Source organism: Ranitomeya variabilis, chromosome 5 (assembly GCF_051348905.1).
Source record: "Ranitomeya variabilis isolate aRanVar5 chromosome 5, aRanVar5.hap1, whole genome shotgun sequence".
Taxonomy (NCBI): Eukaryota; Metazoa; Chordata; class Amphibia; order Anura; family Dendrobatidae; genus Ranitomeya; species Ranitomeya variabilis.
Window position 1 is genome coordinate 36,414,620 of NC_135236.1, and position 24,519 is coordinate 36,439,138.

Genomic DNA, 24,519 nt, shown 5'->3' on the forward strand with positions numbered 1-24,519 from the left:
ACCTTCCCAGCCTGATAATATGTCCACAGCAGTCTGCTATACTTTGGCTGGTTATCAAAAATAGGGAGGAATCTATGTCATTTTGTTCATTTATTCAGTTATTAGGTTAATCCATGTACAGTAAACAAAACATGCACAGCACTAATTATATGTCTCACGGATATCTATCTAGCTATCTATTATCTATCTAGCTATCTATGTACCCGAAATCTATCTATCTATCTGCCTGATATCTATCTCTCTATCTATCCTATATCTATCTGTCTATATGTTTACACATCTACTAACATACCAAAGAAAGACAAAATGCATGCATCAAAAAAAGTGACAAAAACGCATGCAAATACATAAGTGAGCTGAAGTGCGAGATTTAAGCTGCGTGAAAGCCTGAAGTGGAATAATACTCTGACAACATTGTTCCCAATAGCGACTTGGGAGATAGAAATGGGTCAAAGAGTCTTCCCCATGCTGTTCCCATTCTACTCGAATGCTGTTTCCATCCATTTCAGTGATTTTCTTAGCCTCCCCAGCCTCATGTTAGGGTCTGCCAGAAAAATGCTCTAGTTTACCATTGACTTCCATTATACTCAATATTCGAGTCAAGCCAGTCCGAGTGCATCCAACTTTCTCGATTTGAGTACCGAGCTCATGAGCATTTTAGTGCTCGCTCATCACTAATAATAATGAATAAATAAGAAATGACCAACCTGTATTATAAATGCTGAAATTACATGAAATACCCAGATGATATAGTAATGGAATATAGTCTAAACATACAGGGTGGATCATTTATATGGATACAGCTAAATAAAATGGGAATGGTTGGTGATATCAACTTCCTGTTTGTGGCACATTAGTATATGGGAGGGGTAAACTTTTCAAGATGGGTGGTGACCATGGTGGCCATTTTGAAGTCAGCCATTTTGGATCCAACTTTATTTTTTCAATGGGAAGAGGGTCATGTGACACATCAAACGTATTGAGAATTTCACAAGAAAAACAATGGTGTGCTTGGTTTCAACGTAGCTTTATTCTTTCATGAGTTATTTACAAGTTTATGACCACTTATAAAATGTGTTCAAAGTGCTGCCCGTTGTGTTGGATTGTCAATGCAACCCTCTTCTCCCACTCTTAACACACTGATAGCAATACCGCAGAAGAAATTCTAGCACAGGCTTCCAGTATCTGTTGTTTCAGATGCTGCACATCTCGTATCTTCACAGGATAGACAATTGCCTTCAGATGACCCCAAAGATAAAAGTCTAAGGGATCAGCTCAGGAGACCTTGGTGGCCATTCAAGTGGTCCACGATGACCAATCCACTTTTCCAGGAAACTGTTCATGTGGGAATGCTCGGACCTGACACCCAACATAATTAGAAACAAACCTCTATTAGCTATTACTCACCTTCCCTAAAAGAAATTGACATTATGAGATAAATGCTGCTTAAGTTGAGTAAAAAGAGAAAAATTATCAACTTTCAACTGTATATCTGTAGCCTGCTTGATTTTTAACAAAAAATGACATGGAATCTGATGTGTAACGTTTTAGAGATGTCCAGTCAATTGTATATAAGCAAGATTTAAACGTACCAACATTCATTGGAGGAACATTCATGAGATGGACCTTGTGTATTTCATGGTATGGTCCATCCACATATTTTGAATGTGGTAATCTTCAGCAGTAGAAGTTCATTTCATGCAGTCCCACTCTTTGGCCTTTGCAATAAGACGCCATTCAACGCTTTTTGTAAAAGGCTGATGACAAAAACAGCATGTACAAATAAAGTCAGAACTGTTGCTTTCCGCGATTCTAGATGGTCCATATGATCTTAAAAACTTCCAAGATGATCTCTCAGAGATCTGTTTCTAATGACATTATCTCTTAATGAAAAGCATGAGTATTAATAAAAATTCATATTAAATACAGAGCTCGATTGGCTCCACTAAGGAGGAAGTGTTTTTAGATCCTTCAAGGAAGGGGCATGGATTGATAAACTTTCCACGACTGTTTTTATGGTAGCAAACTATGGTCGTTAGACTGTTCCTATATTCTTCATTGCCCTATGATAGCCATTTAGTTATGTGATCTTCAGATGGTTTCAATAAATCCTAAAAAGAGTTATCCATGTTGACATTCCATGTATTTGTTAGATTTGTTCTTAAATAACAATCTGATTATAAGGTTTCCATTTGCTGGAGCTCAAAAGCTATTAGCTGTAGTTCATGCGGGGGTGAGAAAGCAAATGCACAATTTCCCTGCAGTGCTCCTAAAGTAATAATTAAGTACTACACAATGTTTGTGGAATCGTTTGTAGTCATTGGTCTGTCTATAAATTTCATGGACTTGCTTTGTCCTCCAAAGAATTGTCCTCTGTTCTGAATAATTTGTTGAGGAATCTTCTCATTAGCCTTCCCTCTATTATGTAACTTAGAATGTCCTAATGAAATCATGATTAGAGGTATCAAAATATAGACAGCCATTTCAATATCAACTTGATTCTTTACAGTCCAATAATTCTTCATTATGCACCCATGTATGCATTGATTTTGAGATAGTAGTGGGCCCCCTTATCTAATGTACCCCTGTTTAGCTGCACAGGTCGAACCAATGATGTGACATAACATGTCTTAGACTATGGACAGAAAACAATTTGCATACTAAAGATTTGCTTGTTGACGTCTTTAAATACAAAATGGTTGAGAATAATTGCAAGGACCAGGATCCTCAAGAACTCATCGGCAATGCTGGAACAAGTTTTGCACAATTTTTTTTGTTGTTCACTTATTCACTTTATCCTAAATTTGTTTTAGATTTGTCACTGTAAATTTAAGATTTTCCTTTTATATTTCACTTATTGATAGTTGTATATATATCTTGATGAGCATGAGAGGGCTTGACAGCAGCATACACAACCAGGGAATCATTGTCTGGCTTACTCTCCTTACTTCTACTCCTTGCTTTTTCCTGCAAGGATGATACATTTAAATGTGCGTAGAGGATTCCTGCAGAGTCCTACAACGTGAAGAGAAAAAGAAAAGATTAACTTTTCTGCATCCATTGCGCTTCTTTACCTGCCTTGAAATAAATGTTTAGGGACAATAGGGCAGATTGGCATAGCACACGCTGTTATGGCTGGCGGAACACACAGAGTGTATTTAGATATTATTATTGGTGCGTTCTCAGCCCGGGGTGCACCGTGCAGGAGACCAACCTGCTGCTAGCAAATGGTGGCACAATATGGAGGTAGAAGCGAACTCTGTTACTTCACAGAGTCGCACAGAAGGGAAAATGCTGTGCCCTGTTAGTGTCACAGGGGAACCCAGCTGCCTAACAGAGCAAAAGCAATCAGTGGTCAGGGAGTAGCAGGCACACAAACACCTCCTCTCTGGTGGAGCCGGAATTCTAATGGCTTTACGCCAGCCCTGAATTCACCATACAAACTCCTCACCGGAGGTGCCGGTATTCTAGTGGCTTATTTAAGCCGGACCCTGACCACAAGCAGACAAGACCACTGAGTAGCTAAAGCTCATAACATAAGCTGATCCTAGCGCATGGCCGTGCAGTCACGCGAACCTTTTATAGCTGCAGCAACTTCAGGACCTTCCTAGAGGACCAATGGGAGCTGCTACAGTATCTGAGCAACTTCAGGACCTTCCTAGAGGACCAATAGGAGCTGCCACAGTACCTGAGCGTGTAACCCCCGACCTCCAATGAGATGTCTTACCCCGGGCATGCTCAGAAGGGGAAAAGCAGGACTTAGTCCCAGAGACGTCTGCTCGTGGCTGACCAGTACTGTGTTATGACCCCAATGGCAGAGGGTCTCAGAAATAGTTTCTAAGTCTGCAAACACAAAAACCAGCTCATAGGGCAGTGGTAACTGATCTGACCATATATCTAATCCTAGCACCACAAATAACAGCAGCCGGGGAACGTGCCTACGTTGATTCTAGACGTCTCGCGCCAGCCGGAGAACTAACTAACCCTAGAAGGGAAAAGAAAGACCTTTCTTGCCTCCAGAGAAAAGACCCCAAAAGTTGGATACAAGCCCCCAACAAATAATAACGGTGAGGTAAGAGGAAAAGACAAACGTAAGGATGAGCTAGGTATTTAGCAAAGAGAGGCCCACTAGCTAATAGCAGAATATAGTAAGATAACTTATATGGTCAGCAAAAACCCTATCAAAAATATCCACGCTGGATATTCAAGAACCCCCGAACCGTCTAACGGCCCGGGGGGAGAACACCAGCCCCCTAGAGCTTCCAGCAAGGTCAGGAATCACATTTAGTACAAGCTGGACAAAAATGAGAGCAAGCAAATAACCCAAAAAACAAAGAAGCAGGACTTAGCTTAATTTTGCACGAACCAAGACCAGCAGATAGGAGCAAACAAAAAGGATCTGATTACAACGATGCCAGGCACTGGACTAAGGATCCAGGAGGTTTATATAGCAACACCCCTGGACTAACGACCCAGGTGGGTGCAAACTGAGGAAAGAAAATCCCAGAGTCATATCACTAATAACCACCAGAGGGAGCCAAGAAGTCTAATTCACAACAGTACTGGCTGCAATCGCTGAGCCTGGAAGGGCAGCAGTAACCATCCGCACAGTATCAGGCTGAGCCAGACTCTGGGACTGACGTCTCCACTGCAGCTGGAGAAGAATGGGAGACCGCAGCGGAGATGGCTCGAGATTCCCCCTGTGCAGAGGTGGGAACTCGACCCCTACACACGCCAGTCTTAAAGAAGAGTACAATGAGTGTTTACATTTTTTACCAAATTTGCCAAATCTGTAATGTTTCACTATGTGCCGCAACAGAAAATATACTCTAGTAATGGACTGGAGTAGCATTTCTATTATACAAAACACAAGAATTTTTCTTTTTAATGAATTGCAAGGGTGGGTGTGGCCACCCTGGTTCCTTCTCAACTTACCAGCATCCCACCCCAGCATTTCCACTGCCCATTTCCGGAGAGTTGCTTCAAGTTTTGTGGAGTTTTGTGGAAAATGCCAAAAGTTGAAAAATGGTTTCCGAACTCTGTGTTGCGCAAAAAAAAATGTGACTTTCAAAGCTTTTACACCAATTTTCAGGCTTACAAGCATTGATGAATAGGCTCCAATGATTATTGTTACAATAACTATGGGTAGACCCTACCAAGGCTAAGTCCATAGATGCAAATTGTCCTTAAACAAAATAGTGGTTCCTGTAAAATTCGAAGTTTTCCCAATGGCCAACTACAGATTCATAGAGAGCATTTGGAGTGTCAGAGGGCACATTTTGACTTTAATTTTTACTCTTCAACATCCAAAAGCTATACTCTTTTAATTATTTGAATGATGGCTTGTTATTTGCTATCCAATTTGTAGAGAAAAAGTTCAGATATTGCTTTTTTGTGTTTTAATTTAAATGAGTTTACTTTACAGCAACAATATGTTGACTTTGTCCTACTTCACTACTTAAAAAAATAATAAAAAATGTATATTTGGTTTGTGTCGCCAAATTCTTAAATTCATAATTTTAAATTTTGGTTTGATACAGTTGTATAAAGCCATATTCCCACCTTCAGTATTTGGTCAGTATTTTACATCAGTATTTGTAAGTCAAAATCAGGAATGGAGCAAACAGAAAAAAAGTATAATAGAAACATCACCATTTTTGCACATATCACCCACTCCTCGTTTGGCTTACATATACTGATGTAAAATATTGACAAAAGGTTGGAACACGGCTTATGGGTTTATTTTTTTCTATACGGGCTGCAGTTATTATCATTATCATTTTTGGGATCCATATGACTTTCCAGTCTCTTGAATTATGATCAAATCAAAATGTGGCAAAAACAGCAATTCTGACATTTCAATTTTTTTGACGGTTAGCCATAAAAATAGCAGAAATAATTAGACACAATAGATATAATTGTAGACCCAACTCTTGTTTAGACATCTGATTTTACTTTTCTGAGAGATAGCATTGTTTTATAGACTTGGAGAAATGTATTGGAGTGGAAATTAATTCAACTTGAATTTTACAAAAATCCATATTATCCAGAATACGTTCTTTTGTAACAGACTTTGCACAAATTAAGGAAAATGGTGGTCGGTGATCACACACATAATATGGGATATTTAATTTGCGAAAAATAAATTTTCTGAATCAAGTTTATTGCTTAAATTTGCCCACTTTGGAGAATTTTAATCTCATCAGATCCAATCAATTATATGGGCTTACTCTCTATCAAAGATCACGAGATGGACTTCTGGTCATCTCAGAGATTATGACTTCCACATACATTAGACTTAAGTAATCCAAACCCAGTTAAAATATGAAAGATTGGCTAGCAGACTAATTTGTATCGGCTCCTCCTGACATTACCATAACATATGACATTGAGACAGAGAAGGATATGGCATATTGGATTTCCAAAGGCCGATACATTTTTCATTAGGAGATAAGTTTCTGTCAGAGGAGACTGGTAGTGGCACTCTCATAGAGAAAATCACAACCATTGGTAGAGCTGAACATTCTTATGTGTTAGGAAGTTGGGAGAGATAGCTGTTGGACAAATGAGCTTCACCTAGTCCTCCATATAATATAATGGGCCCCACAATGTTCTCCATACAGTATAATGGGCCCCACACCGTCCTCCAGACAGTGTAATGGCCTTACACAGTCCTCCATACAAAATAGTGGGCGCTATACAGTTCTCCATACAGTGTAATGGACACACATAGTACCCCATGCAGTATAATGGTGCCTGAATAGTACTCCATACAAAATAATGTGCCTCACATAGCCCTTCATACAGAATAATGGGCCCCATGTAGTCCTCCATACAGTATAATGGGCCCCACATAGTCCTCCATACAAAATAATGGGCCCAACATAAGCCTACATACAGAATAATGGGCCCCATGTAGTCTTTTATACAATATAATAACCACATGTAGTTCTCCATATAGTATAATGAGGGGTGCTGGTGTTGCGGGCAAAATATTCACCAGATTTGGCCCACAGGCCAGAGTTTGACATGTGTGCTTTAGATCATCAAGAGAATTGAAAAGGAATAACTCATGAAGCTCTCATAATAAATCTCACCTCTTGTGGTGGTGGAGGCGCAATGGAGGACGCTCTTGGCGTTTGTACTAGAAAAAAATGAAAATAGAAGTAAAAAGTTATTTTCTTGGAAAAGTAGAAGCGCCTTACCTCTGTTATTCAGTGAAACTCACCATTGCCAGAAGGAATCTGCTCTGTTACTGCATTTTCTGAGGTCATCTGTTTATGGTCTTCCCTGAAAAAAGAGGCATTGTTAAGCTATTGAAAACATTTATATTTTCGTTATGCAAAAGAGTTCTCTAAAATTCATCCTTGATTGACCATTACTGGGTAATGATTACCTGCTATATATGACCAAATTGAATGTGCCACAAATGTAATAAAAAAATGGGGATTTGCTCAAATCTGAAAGTTTTGCTTAACAAGAAACCAGCAAAATGTCAAATGGCCAGCCATGATCTTCCTGGATTATATGGGGTTGGGAAAGAGTTAAAAAACAGATTTATGTATACTCACCCTGCCCTCACCGGTCCCACTGTATGGCTTAACTTCAGATGTCTTCTTCGGTCTGGACTTAACCATGCCTTCTGTGGCATCTTTAACATTGACATTAAGATATTTTGGGGCCTAATCTGTGCAGGAGTCAGTGAAGATGGCGGGTTCGGAAAGATTCTGAAGATGATCAAGTCAAGACCAGACCAAAGAAGTAAACCATAGAAAACCACAAGGTAGGACAGGTGAGGTTTGGGAGAGTAATGTTTTTTTTCTAAACATTTTTATGTTCTGGTATTGGGAGAAATCCCTGAGCATAATGATACATTTTGATTGAGGTCGAATCAACCTGATGCAAAGTGAATTTCATGGAAAAGCTTAAGCCATTATGACAATATAATTTTTACAGATTTGCAGCAACTTTCAATCTTCTATATGGTTTTGATATCTGATCTATTAGTGCACAGCTATGCTAAAGTTTAGCTGCACTTTCTGTTGGAGTCTGAGGTCATTTAAAATCCATGTATTTATATTTCCACTGTTTAAGGCCCTATCACACCCGGAACCCTCACATAAAAAGCTAAACAGCGAAGCTCCTCATATTCAGATTGGCTTTCGTGTACTACTCCAAACCCATAAAACTAATACACTACTTTTTTTTTTACAGAAAATCCACCCTCATGGAGCATGGAGAGATCATACAGAAAACATTGTAATATTATGTGTTGTTTTCTGCAGATTTTGTAATAAAATAGTGGCTCATAATTGTGCTGTTTATATGTGGTGTATTTGCTTAATTGGACACAAAATGTAATACATCAGTATATGACAAACACACCTTCTGCTGGGCTTCATGCAAATAATACCTAGAAGAAGAATTAAAATAGAATAATAATGATTAACACTTGCATTGTAACCTGTAAGAGGATGAGCTCCTTCTACCTGTATCACCCTCCAGGGGAAGGAGACTCACAACGTCTATCTGTATCACCCTGTAGGGGGAGGAGACTCATAGCTCATCCTATCTGTATCACCCTGTAGGGGGAGGAGACTCATAGCTCCTCCTATCTGCATCACCCTGTATGGGGAGGAGACTCATAGCTCCTCCTATCTGTATCACCCTGTAGGGGAGGAGATTCATAGCTCATCCTATCTGTATCACCCTGTAGGGGGAGGAGACTCATAGCTCCTCCTATATGTATCACCCTGTATGAGGAGGAGACTCATAGCTCCTCCTATCTGTATCACCCTCTAGGGGGAGGAGACTCATAGCTCATTTATCTGCATCACCCTGTAGGGGGATGAGACTCATAGCTCATCCTATCTGTATCACTCTGTAGGGGGAGGAGACTCACAGCTCCTCCTATCTGTATCACCCTGTAGGGGAGGAGACTCATAGCTCATCCTATCTGAATCACCCTGCAGGGGGAGGAGACTCATAGCTCCTCCTATCTGTATCACCCTGTAGGGGAGGAGACTCATAGCTCCTCCTATCTGTGTCACCCTGTAGGGGAGGAGACTCATAGCTCCTCCTATCTGTATCACCCTGCAGAGAGTGGCGTATCATAGCTACTTCTATCTGAACAGCCCTGAAGGAAGAGGAGACTTACTGCTCATTCAATCTGTGTCACCTTGCAGTGGGAGGATACTCATAGCTCCTCCTATCTTTAACACCCCGCAAAAGTAGAAGATTCTATCTATCACCCTGCAGGGAGAGGAGACTCATAGTCTCCCCTTGTCTGTATCACCTTGCAGGATTGCAGGAGATTTATAGCTCCATTCTATCTGTATCACCCTGCAGGGGAAGGATCTCTTACCTCTTTTCGTTAAGATGAAGATGATGATTACAGCACATAAAATAATTATGAACACAGCAGCAATCAAGATAAATACCCATGTGCGATCATCAGGCTGGTTATGAAAACCTGTATCCAAAATAGATCAATTAGAATTACATTATCAATATTAGCTCAGATTATTTACAATTATGTTAAATTGTTATTCACCACAAAAAAATCTATTTTTCCCTATCCATGTGACAGTGTATTAACTTGCTAATCGCTGGGGCTCTGACCGATGGAACTACCAGCAATCTTTAGATTGCGTATCTGGACCCCTGAGAACAGGACTCTTCCAACCCATTCTGATTGAAGTGGAGGTGCCTACAGTATGTGCGGCCACTGATCAAATAATTGCTATGGGGCTTTTGTATACCACTCGACTTTCTGTGCCACACTAATAAATAATACATGGCAGGTAGGAGGTCTACTCCATTCTAGAAGGGGCCACAAGTCCACTCCAACAAGCTCAATGACATATACACTGCCTTAAAAAATATTTATTCAAAGAGAACTTATCCACAGTTTTCACGTTACATGATTAAATGTTTTTTATTTGGATTCTCTGTGATAAGGATACTAAGTAGTAGGTATTTGTGAGGTGAAAAGGAAATGATAGATGGTTTTTTAATTATCTTAAAAATATAAATCTGAAAGATCTGAAGATCCACAACTCAGAAAGGAGAATATGTCCACATATTAGTTATGTAGTCCACAAATCTGGCCTTTATGAAAGAGGAAAGAAGAAATCCATTTTTCAAAGCCATAAGAAGTCCCATCTGCAACTTGCAAAAAGTAATTTATGGGACACAGTGAGCACATGGACGAAGTTGTTCTGGTCAAATAAAACCAAAGTAAAAGTTTTTGGGCTAAATGCAAAACATTGCGTGTGGCAGAAAACTTAAACTAAACATCATCCTGAAAACACCATCCCTACTGTCACACATGGTGGTAGCAGCATCATGCTGAGGGGATGCTTTTCTTCAGCAGGGACATCAAAGCTGGTCAGAGGTGAACAGAAGATTGATGGAGCTTAATACAGGACAATCCTGGAGGAAAAACTGTTAGAGACTTCAAAAGACTTAAGACTGTGGCATAGTTTCACCTTCCAGCAGTACAATAACCCTAAACATCCTGCCAGAGTTACAATGGAGTGTTTAGATCAGAGAATATTCATATATACGAATGGCCCATTCACAGTCCAGACTGAAATCTCATTGAGAATCTGTGCCAACACGTGAAAATTGCTGATCATAGATGAATATGAAAAATAATTAAAAAATGTTTGATATTTTCCCCTTTTAAGCACTAAGGGAAGCAGCTGCTGAAAAAGTGAGAGGAGTCTGCTCACATGTGTGTGACATCACTCCTCTCCTCCCCTTTGGGGCACTTGAAAAAGGATAAGGGGGATGAAGTTTAAGATCACCATGCGCAGACACTACTGCTGACTGAAAAGTGATTATAGCACACAGTTAAATAAGATTGACTATCATAGCCTGTGTAAAAGCTGAAGCAGGGAATGCATCACCCATTTTTTGCCTAATCTTTATAAAGAGAGGATGCTATAGCTTATAGTTTAGACACAGAGAAGATAGGGAGTCAAAGCCATAAGATGTTGAAGAAACTGTGTGTGACGGCAGTGATTATTAGAGTATGAGGAAAAGAGAATCATCACAGACACATCTTTTCAGTGCAACTATAGGCAACTATAGGCTTTGAAGTGTTTTGGTTATGCGGCAAAATCAAGTTACAGTGATTCAAATTTCCAAGGAAAATTCGGCAAATGTGCTCTTCTCTGATACTGAGACATGACACATGAATGGTGTTCCTTCATTATTAGTTTCTTTGCACTTACCATCTACCATTAGATTGGTCTCACTTCCATACTGAATGGATGAGCTGGTTTTGTCACTATCGATACAGAGCTTGAACATCACAAAGCAGTAATATGTTGTGTTATCAGTATCGGTAATGCCCTTTATATGGAGATCAGCCAGTCCTCTCAGCTCTGTCCTTCCTCTGTAGCTGGAGTGGACCATCTCCATTAAGGGGTGATAGGCGTAAAATCCCCTTGGGCTGCCCACTCTCCAGAAAACTCCCATCCACAGAGTGTCAATGCCTGGTTGGTGTGTGAATGAGCAGTTGATGGTTGCAGAATCTGTTCTGTCCGGAGAGATTGTGTATTGCTGCACAACTTCAAAAGGTGGCTTGTTGGATATATCTAATGCGAGAAATTTAAAAGGAAATTAATTCTAAATAATTCAAAAGGGTGCAAGTGCTGTATGACTGCTAAAGTGAATCAATTGGCTAAAAATGGAATTGACTATTAGTGAAATGGAAGACAGCCCTCCGTAGAGATAAGGGGAGCCACACACAGATCTTATCTCTCTGTGCTGAGTACAGTGTTAGTATACTGGCTTATCTAGTCATTCAACAATACAATAAAGCGATTATCATTATTGGAAAAAAAATCCAGTTTAGCTAATATATTACATTTTCTTTAACCTCTTCACTCCTAAGCCTATTTTCACCTTCATGACCAGGCCAAATATTACAAATCTGACCATTTTCACTTTATGAGTGAATGCTTCAATGGATCCCACTGATTCTGAGATAATTTTTTGAGACATATTGTACTTCATGATAGTGGTAACATTTGTTTGATGTGACTTGCGTTTATTAAATTTAGCAGCATCTTAAGGGGTGCACGTGTGTGGGTTCAGGCATGCCTGCAGCAAAGCCTCACAGCAGCTAAGCATCGCGACGCCGCAGTTATTTCAACGGCAGTTAATCACAGCAGGAGTCAGGACCCCACTCTATGTATCTGTCTCTTTTAGGTATGTCTGCTGAATAAGCACTTCTTATTACTTGGATATAACCCATCTTACTCCTTCACCATGTTTACATATGCTCTTACAGTGTTTGCTCCACTAATCCTCTCTCTCCTTTGCTATCCACAAACCCCAGCACCTTCTAACCAAATAATCATCCCCCCTTCATTCTTACCTCCCCACCTGTCCTCCCCTGCTGACCTGCTCCTCAACCTCAAATCTGTCCTAATAAAACATAAAACAAGCTGCCCACTCTCCTTCTCCTACCTGCTCTCTCTTTCTTTGCTTCTCCTCACTGCTGGTGACATATCTCCCAACCCTGGACCCCTACAGCTCATCACCTCCCATTACTACCCTCTCCTACCGCTCTCTATCTAATATGAACTACCCCAATCTTTCCAACATAATACTTATGCCCCTGACGCCCACCCCCCTGCTCCCTCTCTCCGGAGCACTCTGGAATGCCAGCTCAATCTGCAATAAGCTTCATGGGATTCATGACCTTTTTCTCTCTCACAATCTTGCCTTCCTCAACCTCACAGAAGCATGGCTAACACCCTCTGACACCGCCTCCCCTGCTGCGCTGTGTTATGGCAGCCTCCACTTCACCCACACCCCTCACCCCGGCAAAAGACATGGTGGAGGAGTGGGTCTTCTCCTTTCTTCAAACTGCACCTTTAACCCAATCCCACCTATGCTCTCCCTTATCCTCCCCTCTTTTGAAGCCCACTCTATCTGCATCTACTCTCTCTCCAACCTCCAAGTGGCCATCATATACCGACCTCTGGGCCTGGCACCTGCCTTTATTGACCAATTCTCCACCTGGCTTCTTCACTTTGTCTCTGTTGACATTCCCACCATCATCATGGGTGACTTCAACATCCCCACTTATACCGTTCAGTCAACAGCCTCCAAAATTCTGTCCCTTACTTCATCTTTTGGACTTACTCAGTGGTCCTCCGCAGCCACCCACACAGATGGACATACACTAGATCTGGTCTTCACCCATTTCTGCTCTCTATCTAACTTCACCACCTCCTCTCTCCCTCTATCTGACCACCATCTGCTCACCTTCTCATCCCTGTCCTCCTCACTGGCCACCCATGTCCAGCAACATGCGCACCCCCACAGAAACCTTGCACACCTAGATGCCCACACACTCTCTGACTCTATCCTACCACTGGCATCCATATCCTTACTCCACAACAGACACTACCACTGCTTTCTACAATGCCACTCTTGCATCAGCTACTGACACGTTGCCCCTCTCATTCATGGCAGAGGGCGACGTATCAATAGACAACCCTGGCACAATAACACCACTAAAAAGCTCTGGCAAGTGTCCAGAGTTGCAGAGCGGCATTGGAAGAAAACAAATTCGCAAGATGACTTCACTGCATTCAAATAGGCAACACTGGCATTTAAATCTGCTCTCACCTCAGCTAAAAAGGCCTACTTCACAACCCTTGTATCTTCCTTATCCTACAACCCCAAACAGTTATTCAAAACCTTTAACTCTCTCCTCCGCCCCCCACTGCCCCCTCCAACCTCCCTCATATCTGCTGAGGACTTTGCCACACACTTTAAAAATAAGATCGACCAAACAAGGCAAGTCTTCATTGTTCAACCACCACAACCCCTTTGTATACCAGACCAATGCCCAAACCCCATAACCTCCCTATCCAACATCACTGAAGGGGGGTCTCCTCTCCAAATCGCACCTCACCACCTGTGTGCTCGGCCCCATCTCATCCCACCTTCTCCCCAACTTAACCAACACTTTTATACCATCCCTAACCCACCTCTTCAACCTATCACTAACTTCTGGCAACTTCCCTTCTGCTTTAAAACATGCCACAATCAAGCCTATCCTTAAAAAGCCAACCCTCGATCCAACACCTATATCCAGCTATCACCCAATATCGCTACTCCCATTTGCTTCAAAACTCTTGGAGCAGCACTTCCACGCTGAACTTTCCTCCTACCTCTCATCTAACTTGCTCTTTGACAATCTACAATCTGGTTTCATACCTTTCCAACCATACATTCAGCATCTCCCACTCCCTCACCACTACCTCCTCATCCCACCCTCTCTCTGTTGGAGTCCCCCAAGGCTCTGTTCTATGACCCCTACTCTTCTCAATCTATACACTTGGCTTGGGACAACTCATAAAATCTCATGGATTCCAGTACCACCTTTACGCTGATAACACTCAGATCTACCTTTCTGTCCCAGACGAGACCTCTCTGCTGTCCAGAATCCCAGAGCGTCTATCAGCCATATCCTCCTACATCTCCTCTCACTTCCTCAAACTCAATGTGGACAAATCTGAACTCATCACCTTTCCTCCTCATCTCATAGATCTCATAGATCTTCCTTACCTGACCTATCTATCGCAATTAAATGACATCACGCTTTCCCCCGTACTGGAAATCCACTGTCTCGGAGTAACCCTTGACTCTGCCCTATCCTTCAAACCACACATCCAAGCTCTTTCCACCTCCTGTCGCCTCCAGCTCAAAAATATCTCCAGAATCCATCCTTTCCTCAACCGTCAATCTACTAAAATGCTTGTGTATGCCCTCATCAACTCCTGCCTTGACTTCTGCAACATCCTTTTCTGTGGCCTCCCTGCTAACACCCTTGCACCTCCCCAGTCCATCCTTAAATCTGCTGCCTGACTAATTCATCTCTCTCCTCGCTACTCCTCCGCTTACCCCCTCTGCAAATCTCTTCACTGGCTCCCATTCCCTCAGCGTATTCAGTTCAAATTACTAACGCTAAAATACAAAGCCATCAATAACCTGTCTCCTCCATATATCTCTGAACTAATCTCCCGATATCTTCCCTCACGTAATCTCCGGATATCTTCCCTCACGTAATCTCCGGTCCTCCCAAGACCTCCTTCTCTCCTCCACATTAATTCACTCCTCACCCAACCGCCTTCAAGACTTTTCCAGAATATCCTCCATCCTCTGGAATTTTTCGCCCCAACATGTCCGACTATCAACCACATTCGGATCCTTCAGACGGAACCTGAAAACCCACCTCTTCAGGAAAGCCTACAGCCTGCACTGACCCCGCTGCTTCCTCTCCACTACCGAAGCTACCACCTCACCAACACCGGAGCTCCTGCAACCCTCAACCTATTGTCTCCTTCCCCACCATCCTGTAGAATGTAATCCTGCAAGGGCAGGGTCCTCGCCCCTCTGTATCAGTCTGTAATTGTTAGTTTGCTTACTCTAAGTGATATCTGTAAATTTGTATGTACCCTCTTCTCATGTACAGCACCATGGAATCAATGGTGCTATATAAACAATAATAATAATAATAATAATAACAAAAATAATTTGTGAAAAAATTGAAAGTTTGGCAAAAATGTAGAACATTTTCAAACTTTCAATTTTTATGCCCTTAAATTAGAGAGTTATGTCATACAAAATAGTTAAGAATAACGTTTCCTACATGTCTACTTTACATCAGCACAATTTTTGAAAGATTTATTTTTCTTAGGAAGTTATAAGGGTTAAAAGATGAATAATGATTTCTCATTTTCCAACAAAATTTACAAAACTCTTTTTTAAGGGACAACATCACATTTGAAGTCACATTTGAAGAGGTCTATATGACAGAAAATACCAAAACCAGCACTATTATACAAACTGCAGCCCTCACAGTGATCAAAACCACATTTAAAAAGTTTATTAACCCTTCAGGTGTTTCACAGGAATTAATAGAATGAGGGCGGAAAAAATTAACCTTTCACAAAAAATTTATTTTGACCCAATTTTTTATTTTATTTTCAAAGTAACAGGATAAAATGGACCACAAAGTTTGTTGTGAAATTTCTCTTGAGGATGCCGATATCACATATGTTGGGGGAAACTACTGTTTAGGCGCACGGCAGGACTCAGAAGGGAAGGAGCGCCATTTGACTTTTTCAATTCAAAATTTGCTGGAATATGGTAATTAGCGGACCCCATGTTGCATTTGGATAGCCCTTGATGTGCCTAAACAGTGGAAATGCCCCACAGGTGACATAATTTGGGAAACTAGGCCCATCAGTGAACTTATCTAGATGTACGGTGGGCACCTTAAATCCCCAGGTGCTTCACAGAAGTTTATAACTTTACGCCGTGAAAATGAAAGAAAAAATAACTCCAAATTTTGGATTTTCACAAAGGTAACAGGAGAAATTGTACTGAAATATTTGTTGCTCAATTTCCCCTGGGTACGCCGATACCCAATATGTGGAGAAAAACTACTGTTTAGGCACACAGCAGGGCCCGGAAGAGAAGGAGTGCCATTTTACTTTTTGAATGCAACATTTTCTGAAATCATTAGCACACGCCATTTTGCATTAGAAAAGCCCCTGATGGACTTACACATTGGAAACCCCCCACATGTGAAAATATTTTAGAAACTAGATCCCTTAAGGAACTTATCAAGTTGTGTGGTGAGCACCTTGAACAGCCAGATGCTTTGCAAAAGTTTATAACGTTGAGCTTTGAAATTAAAGAAATTTAACTTTTCTCACAAAAATGTTCTTGTAGTCCCAAATTTTGCATTGTCATGAGAGTAACAGGAGAAAATGGACTCAAATTTTTGTGTGAAATTTATTCTAAGTACACTAATACCCCATATATGGAGAAAAACTACTGTTTGGGCTCAAAACAAGGCATGGAAGGAAAGGAATGCCATTTGACTTTTTCAATGTAAAATTTGCTGGAATAATTAGCGGATGCCATGTTGCATTTGGATAGCCCTTGGTGTGCCTGAACAGTGGAAATGCCCCACAGGTGACATAATTTTGGAAACTAGACCATCAGTAAACTTATCTAGATGTATGGTAAGCACCTTAAATCCCCAAGTGCTTCACAGAAGTTTATAACTTAGAGCAGTGAAAATAAAAAAAAATAATTTAACCCCAAATTTTGGATTTTCACAAAGGTAACAGGTGAAATAATTGCACTGGACAATTTGTTGCACAATTTCCCCTGGGCATGCCGATATCCAATATGTGGAAAAAAAACTACTGTTTAGGCACACGGCAGGACTCGGAATTGAAAGAGCACCATTTGACTTTTTGAATGCAACATTTTCTGGAATCATTGTCACACACTATTTTGCATTTGAAAAGCCCCTGATGGACCTAAACAGTGGAAACCCCCCACACGTGATACCATTTTAGAAACTAGACCCCCCAAGGAACTTATCTAGTTGTGTGGTGAGCACCTTGAATAGCCAGATGCTTTGCACAAGTTTAAAATGTTAAGCTTTGAAATTAAATTAATTAATTTGTTCTTACAAAAATGTTTTTGTAGTGCCGAATTTTGAATTTTCACAAGAGTAACTGGAGAAAATGGACCCCAAATTTTTTTGTCGAATTTCTTCTAAGTACGCAGATACCCATATATGGGGAAAAATTATTGTTTCGGCTCAAGGCAAGGCATGGAAGGGAAAGAGCACCATTTGACTTTGGCTGGAATAATGAGTGGACGCCATGTTGCATTTGGAAAGCCGCTGATGTGCCTTAACAGTGGAAACCCCCCCAAAAAAGATCCAATATCAGAAATTAGACCACTCAAGGAATGTAATTAGATGTGTGGTGAGCACATTGAACCCCCAGGTGATTTACAGAAATGTATACTGTAGAGTCGTGTAAAAAGAAAATTCCCACAAAAATATTATTTTAGCCCCAATTTTTTTATTTTCATGCGGTTAACGAGAGGAAATGGAACCTAATTTTTGTTGTGCAATATCTCCCTAGTATTCAGATACCCCATATTTGGGGGAGAATTACTCTTTGGGTGCACGACAGGTATCAGAAAGGAAGAAGTGACGTTTTGGAACTCAGATTTTGATGAGCTAGTCTATGTGTGTAATGTCACGTTTGGAGAGTCCCTGATGTGCCTAAACAGTGGAAACCCCCAACAAGAGACCCCAAAGTGACCTTTCATCTCAAGGAATGTATCTAGATGTGTGGTGAGCAAATTCAACCTCCAGGTGCTTCACCGAAGTTTATAATGTAGAGCACTGAAACTAAATATATCAATCCTTTCCCACGAAAATGTTATTTTAGCCCTATTTTTTTTATTTTCACAAGGGTAACAGGACAAAATGAACCCAAACATTGTTGTGCTATTTGTCATGATTACACCAATACCATATATTTGGTTGAAAACTACTTTTGATGCACAGTGCAAAAGGTCAGAAGGAAAGAAGCAACGTATTTGAGTTCAGATTTTGCAGAACTGGTTTTAGGAAGCCATATCACATTAGCAGTGGTGTCAGAGCAGCAGGACCCCCCCCCCCCATAAGTAACTGAATTTTACAAACTACACTTCTCAATGAATTCATCTAGGGGTTCAGTGATCATAGTGACACGACAGGTGTGTCACAGAATTTTATACAAAATGGTAGTGAAGAAAAAATAGTTACATTTTTGCCACCAAAATTTCGTTTTAAACAAAGATTTTATATTTATATAAGGAAAAATGAGCAAACAGGACATAAAATTTGTCCCACAATTTCTGCTGAAAATAGACATACCCCATATGTGGCTGTACAATACAGCTTAGCTATACGGCGAGACTCGGGAGGAACAGAATGCGATTTGCCTCCAAGAGCACAGATTTTACTAGAATAGTTTGCGGACTCCATATACAGAGCCCCTAAGTGCTACAAAAGCAGAATCCTCCCTCAAGTGACCCCATTTTGAAAATCACATCCCCTTAGGAATTTATCTCTTGGTGTAGTGACGATTTTTACTCTATGGGTGTTTTACAGAAACAAGAAGCTGTGGATGTTGCGAAGTAAAACTTGCAAACTGCCATTGTAGTGCCCAGTATGTTACAGTGATCGGTACGTTTTAGTGACCAGTTTGTTGTAGTGACGAGTACGTTGTAGTGACCAACTTATGCTTCTGGAGACATACACCAGCAAATTAGGCTGGCTCTCATCGCTACAGAAATGCCAAACATGTGGATGTTAAATGTGGTTTAGGCACACTGGGACTCAGAACGGAGGTGGGCATTTGGATTTGGGAGAGCAGAATTTTTTTTTATTTATTTTGGGGGGGTGAGGAGCCATTTTGCTTCTCCAGAACAGCTGTAATACCAGTGACATGGAAGTTCCCTATATTTCTGATAATAGATGACATACCAGAGTCGGGACTTGCTTTTTTTTATTGATTTGTAGCTTTACTTGGTTTCATTTTACATAACATTTGGGCTCACCTTTATCCTGCACTCTATGGTGAGCACTTACTTTGGGGTTTCCATCTAAATCTCCAAGTGACTTAATATAGAAGAAACCCCCGCCGGATCCAGTTACTCTGGTCTCTGCCTGGCCTCTATTCAGCAGTGTCCTTCTTTTCAAAAGTGCACAAAACTGTGGCAGATCGTATTTTTATGTTCGACTAAAAAGACTGACACTGCTGTGTCATAGGCCTCATTATAGAGAATCTTCCACAGGGGGTTCCGTCTGAGTCACGTCTTTCAGAGATTTACACGTAAACCCCAGTGTAAGCACTTAGCACAGAAAGCAGGATAAATGTGCTGCGATCTTTGGGCGAGCAAAATGAACAAATTGACAGCAAGTGAAGAATTGGTTTTATTTTTTTTTCACTGTTCCTTGTGTGGTATAAGTGATTAGATTACTTTATTATTCGAGTTGGTGCAAATACAGCGATATTAAATTTCTATAAATTTTTTATGTTTGGCTGCTGTCACACATTAAAAGACGCTTTTTATTTTGCATTGCTATATATTGAGAGCTATAATTTTTCCATATTTCTGCTGATAGAGTGATGTGAGAGCTTGTTTTTTGCGGGGTGATTTCACATTTTTATTGGTATCATAATCAGGCACATGACTTTTTTATCGCATTCTATTCCGATTTTTGTAGGCAGAATTTAAAAAAACAGCAATTCAGGAATTTATTTTATGGGATTTATTTTATGTCATTCCATGTGTCATAAAATTGATAAGGCAGCTTTATTCTTCCTGTTAGTATGATTACTGTGATACAACATTTTTTATTTTTTTATGTTTTGGCGCTTTTACATAATAAAAACTAATTTGTAGAAAAAAAAAATTATTTTTGCATCACTTTATTTTGAGAGCTTTATCCAAGATGTATCGTTTCTCCTTGCGGAGATCAACATGCTAAGCATGCCGAGATGAGGAGACTTAAAGCCGCAATGCTCCTCTGGGTAATATGCTAATTATGCAAATTGTCTCTTCAGAGAGGAAGAGAGCTAGAACTCTAGTGCCACCTATTGGAAGGTAGCAATCCTACAAGTCAATGTTGACCCTTTAATGAGCCTTGTCACATGACTTAGGATAATAGCCAAACCAGAATGTCATATTTTGAGAGCTATAACTTTTTAGTTTTTTACATTCATCTTTTTGATAGCAATTTATTCCTTTTTTTGTTCAGTGGTATGATACCACAAGGCTCTGACGTGGCCCCAGTGTTGTTCAACATTTCTATAAATGATCTAGATAAGGGAATTGAAGGCAAGCTAATCTAATTTGCAGATGATGCAAGGCTAGGAGGGATAGCTAACACTAGACAAGACAGAAAAAGGATTCAGAAGAATCTAGATAAGCTTGAACAATGGGCAGCGGTTAATAGAATGGTATTTAATAGGGAGAAATGTAAAATAAAAATTACATCTATAGGATGGGAGGAATAGAACTAAGTAACAGCATGTGTGAAAAAGACTTGGGTATACTAATAGATCACAGACTGCACATGAGTCAACAGTGTGATGCAGCAGCAAAAAAGGCAGACACAAGTCTAGGAAGTATTAAGAGAAGCAATGAGTCTAGATCACATAAAGTAATTATCACCTCATACTCCTCTTTGGTCAGGTCTCATCTTGAATACTGTGTCCAGTTCTGGGCACCACATTTTAAAAAAGATATTGAAAAACTGGAGCAAGTTCAGAGTAGAGCTGCCAGGATGGTGAGTGGACTGCAAACTATGTCCTATGAGGCACAGTTAAAGAATCTGAGAATGTTTAGCTTGCAAAAAAGAAGGCTAAGAGGAGAATTAATAGCGTCTACAAATATCTGAAGGGCTGTCACAGTGTAGAGAGATCATCCTTATTCTCATTTGCACATGGAAACACAAGAAGCAATGGAATGACACTGAAAGGGAGAAGATACAGATTTAATCTTAGAAAAAACTTTTTGACAGTGAGGGTGATCAATGAGTGGAACAGGCTGCCACGAGAGGTGGTGAGTTCTCCTTCAATAGAAGCCTTCAAACAAAGGCTGGACAGGCATCTGTCTGAGAGGGTTTAGTGAACCTTGCGCTATGTTGAGCAGGCGGTTGGACACAATGACATTAAGGTCCCTTTCAGCTCTAGCATTTTATGATTCTATGATAATAAAGCATAGTTTTTTTCATCTTTTTTTTCGGTGTTCACTGAAGGGGTTAACTAGTGAGACATGTCTATAGGATAGGTCATTCCTGACATGGCGATACCAAACATGCGTACTTTTATTGTTTGTGTTTTCATACAAATATTTTTTATGGGTAAAATATATTATTAGTTTTAATATTTTGTGATTTTTACAGCTTTTTCTATACTTAGCCCCACTATGGGGCTTTCACTTTTTGCCGCCTGATTTTTTCTATAATGCATGAGCCCTGCAGACACAAGTTAGTTAGATCACGCACTGCGCATGTTCTAACTGTCTTGCTAGTGCCTGGTGACCCCTATGTCGCCATGACGACATCGGGTCACCATGGAAATGATCTGGTCCCCGTGATGACATGCCCTATTTTGCAGTGCTTTCCTGCAAATGGATGCATCGCTATGTCCTCATGATTATGCTGGCACAGGTGGACGGCTTAAGTGAGAGTCAAGGCCCAACTGTTACAGCCAGGGATGGTGCTTTCACTGTGCCCAGGTTTTTAACCATGTAAACACCATGATTAATAGTAATCACAGCATTTTGAAGGCTAGGGGCTCCCTCTCCCTTCTGATAAGCACACCCGAGAAATAATCGCGAGGGTAGTCATGGCAACACAAGGTAAATTAACAATCTCCAGGTCTGCCAGCTATGGTGGCCTGTTATACCTTGCCAGTAGCAAGGTTTTAAAGATGTTCTCTCACTGTCATGCTAACAGGTATAATGCATTTCCATGTATTCTATCAGTGGTCAGAGTAATAAAAGGTAAAATTCCATAGAAGCACTAAGAAGTAAAACAGCAAAAAAACTGTTTTAAAAAAAAATTGTCAAAAGATTTTAAAAAACAAAAGCAAAATAAAGAACAAAAAATGAAAAAAAAATATTATACCAATAAATACATACAGTGGGTAGGAAAGTATTCAGACCTCTTTACATTTTTCACTCTTTGTTTCATTTCAGTCATTTGGTAAATTCTAAAAAGTTCATTTTTTTTCTCATTAATGTACACTCTGCACCCCATCTTAACTGAAAAAAATAGAAATGTAGAAATTTTTGCATATTTGTTAAAAAAGAAAAACTGAAATATCACATGGTCATAAGTATTCAGACCCTTTGCTCAGACACTCATATTTAAGTCACATGTTGTCCATTTCCTTGTGATCCTCCTTGAAATGGTTCTACTCCTTCATTGAAGTCCAGCTGAGTTTAATTAAACTGATAGGACTTGATTTGGAAAGGCGCACACCTGTCTATATAAGACCTCACAGCTCACAGTGAATGTAAGACCAAATGAGAATCATGAGGTCAAAGAACTGGCCAAGGAGCTCAGAGACAGAATTGTGGCAAGGCACAGATCTGGCCAAGGTTACAACAGAATTTCTGCAGTACTCAAGGTTCCGAAGAGCACAGGGGCCTCCATAATCCTTAAATGGAAGCAGTTTGGGACAACTAGAAGTCTTCCTAGACCTGGCCGTCCAGCCAAACTGAGCAATCGTGGGAGAAAAGCCTTGGTGAGAGCGGTAAAGAAGAACCACAAGATCACTGTGGCTGAGCTTCAGAGATGCAGTAGGGAGATGGGAGAAAGTTCCACAAAGTCAACTATCACTGCAGACCTCCACCAGTCAGGCCTTTATGGCAGAGTGGCCCGATGGAAGCCTCTTCTCAGTGCAAAACATATGAAAGCCCACATAAAGTTTGCTAAAAAACACATGAAGGACTCCCAGTCTATGAGAAATAAAATTCTCTTATCTGATGAGACGAAAATAGATCTTTTTGGTAAGAATTGTAAGCAGTATGTGTGGAGAAAACCAGGCAATGCTCATCACCTGCCCAATACAATCCCAACAGTGAAGCATGGTGGTGTCAGTATCATGCTATGGGGGGTGTTTTTCAGCTGCAGGGACAGGACGACTGGTTGCCATTGAAGGAAACATGAATGCAGCCAAGTACAGAGATATCCTGGATGAAAACCTCTTCCAGAGTGCTCTGGACCTCAGACTTGGCCGAAATTTCACCTTCCAACAAGACAATGACCCTAAGCACACAGCTAAAACAGCAAAGGAGTGGCTATAGAACAACACTGTGACCATTCTTGACTGGCTCAGCCAGAGCCCTGACCAAAACCCAATGGAGCATCTCTGGAGAGATCTGAAAATGGATGTCCACCAAAGTTCACCATTCAACCTGACGGAACTGGAGAGGATCTGCAAGGAAGAATGGCAGAGGATCCCCAAATCTATGTGTGAAAAATGTGTTGCATCATTCCCAAGAAGACTCATGGCTGTACTAGCTCAAAAGGGCTTCTACTCAATACTGAGCAATGGGTCTGAAGACTTATGACCATGTGATTTTTCATTTTTTTTTTTTAAATAAATTTGCAAAATTACTACATTTCTGTTTTTTTTTCAGTCTAGATGGGGTGCAGAGTGTACATTAATGAGAACAAAAATGAACTTCTTTGAATTTACCAAATGGCTGCAATGAAACAAAAAGTGAAAAATGTAAAGGCGTCTGAATACTTTCCGTACCCACTGTAAATTTATGAAAAAACAGAAATAAACAAAAAAAGTACACATATTTGGTATTGTCGTGTCCAGATTGACCTGATCTATTAAAAAATGTCACGTTAATTAATCCCATCAGTGAACACTGTAAAAAAAAATGTGGCAAGAAATCTATGCTTTTTCATTATAATGCTGATCAAAAAGTGGTATTTAAACAGATATGGGATCGTTGAAAATGTCATCTTGTTCCACAAAAAACAAATGTAGCTCCATCAATAGAGAAATAAAACAGTTATAGCTTTCAGAATAATGTGATGCAAAAACAATTATTTTTTCAAAAAATAGTTTATTGTTTAAAAAACGCCAAAAA

At 40.3% G+C, this 24,519-nt stretch overlaps 1 protein-coding gene across 1 annotated transcript in view; it reads right to left on the reverse strand.

Annotated features, from left to right (window-relative positions):
• Positions 1-1,013: 1,013 nt before the first annotated feature.
• The window catches only part of LOC143774257 (uncharacterized), a 112,742-nt gene continuing 89,236 nt past the window's right edge, over positions 1,014-24,519 (reverse strand). Inside the window, exons 4-9 of the mRNA XM_077261659.1 lie at positions 11,241-11,606; positions 9,365-9,472; positions 8,386-8,413; positions 7,229-7,290; positions 7,098-7,144; positions 1,014-3,015 (exon numbers count right to left, since the gene is read on the reverse strand). Coding sequence (XP_077117774.1) covers positions 2,851-3,015; positions 7,098-7,144; positions 7,229-7,290; positions 8,386-8,413; positions 9,365-9,472; positions 11,241-11,606 — 776 coding nt within the window. The 3' untranslated portion in view covers positions 1,014-2,850. The remainder of the gene's footprint in view (positions 3,016-7,097; positions 7,145-7,228; positions 7,291-8,385; positions 8,414-9,364; positions 9,473-11,240; positions 11,607-24,519) is intronic.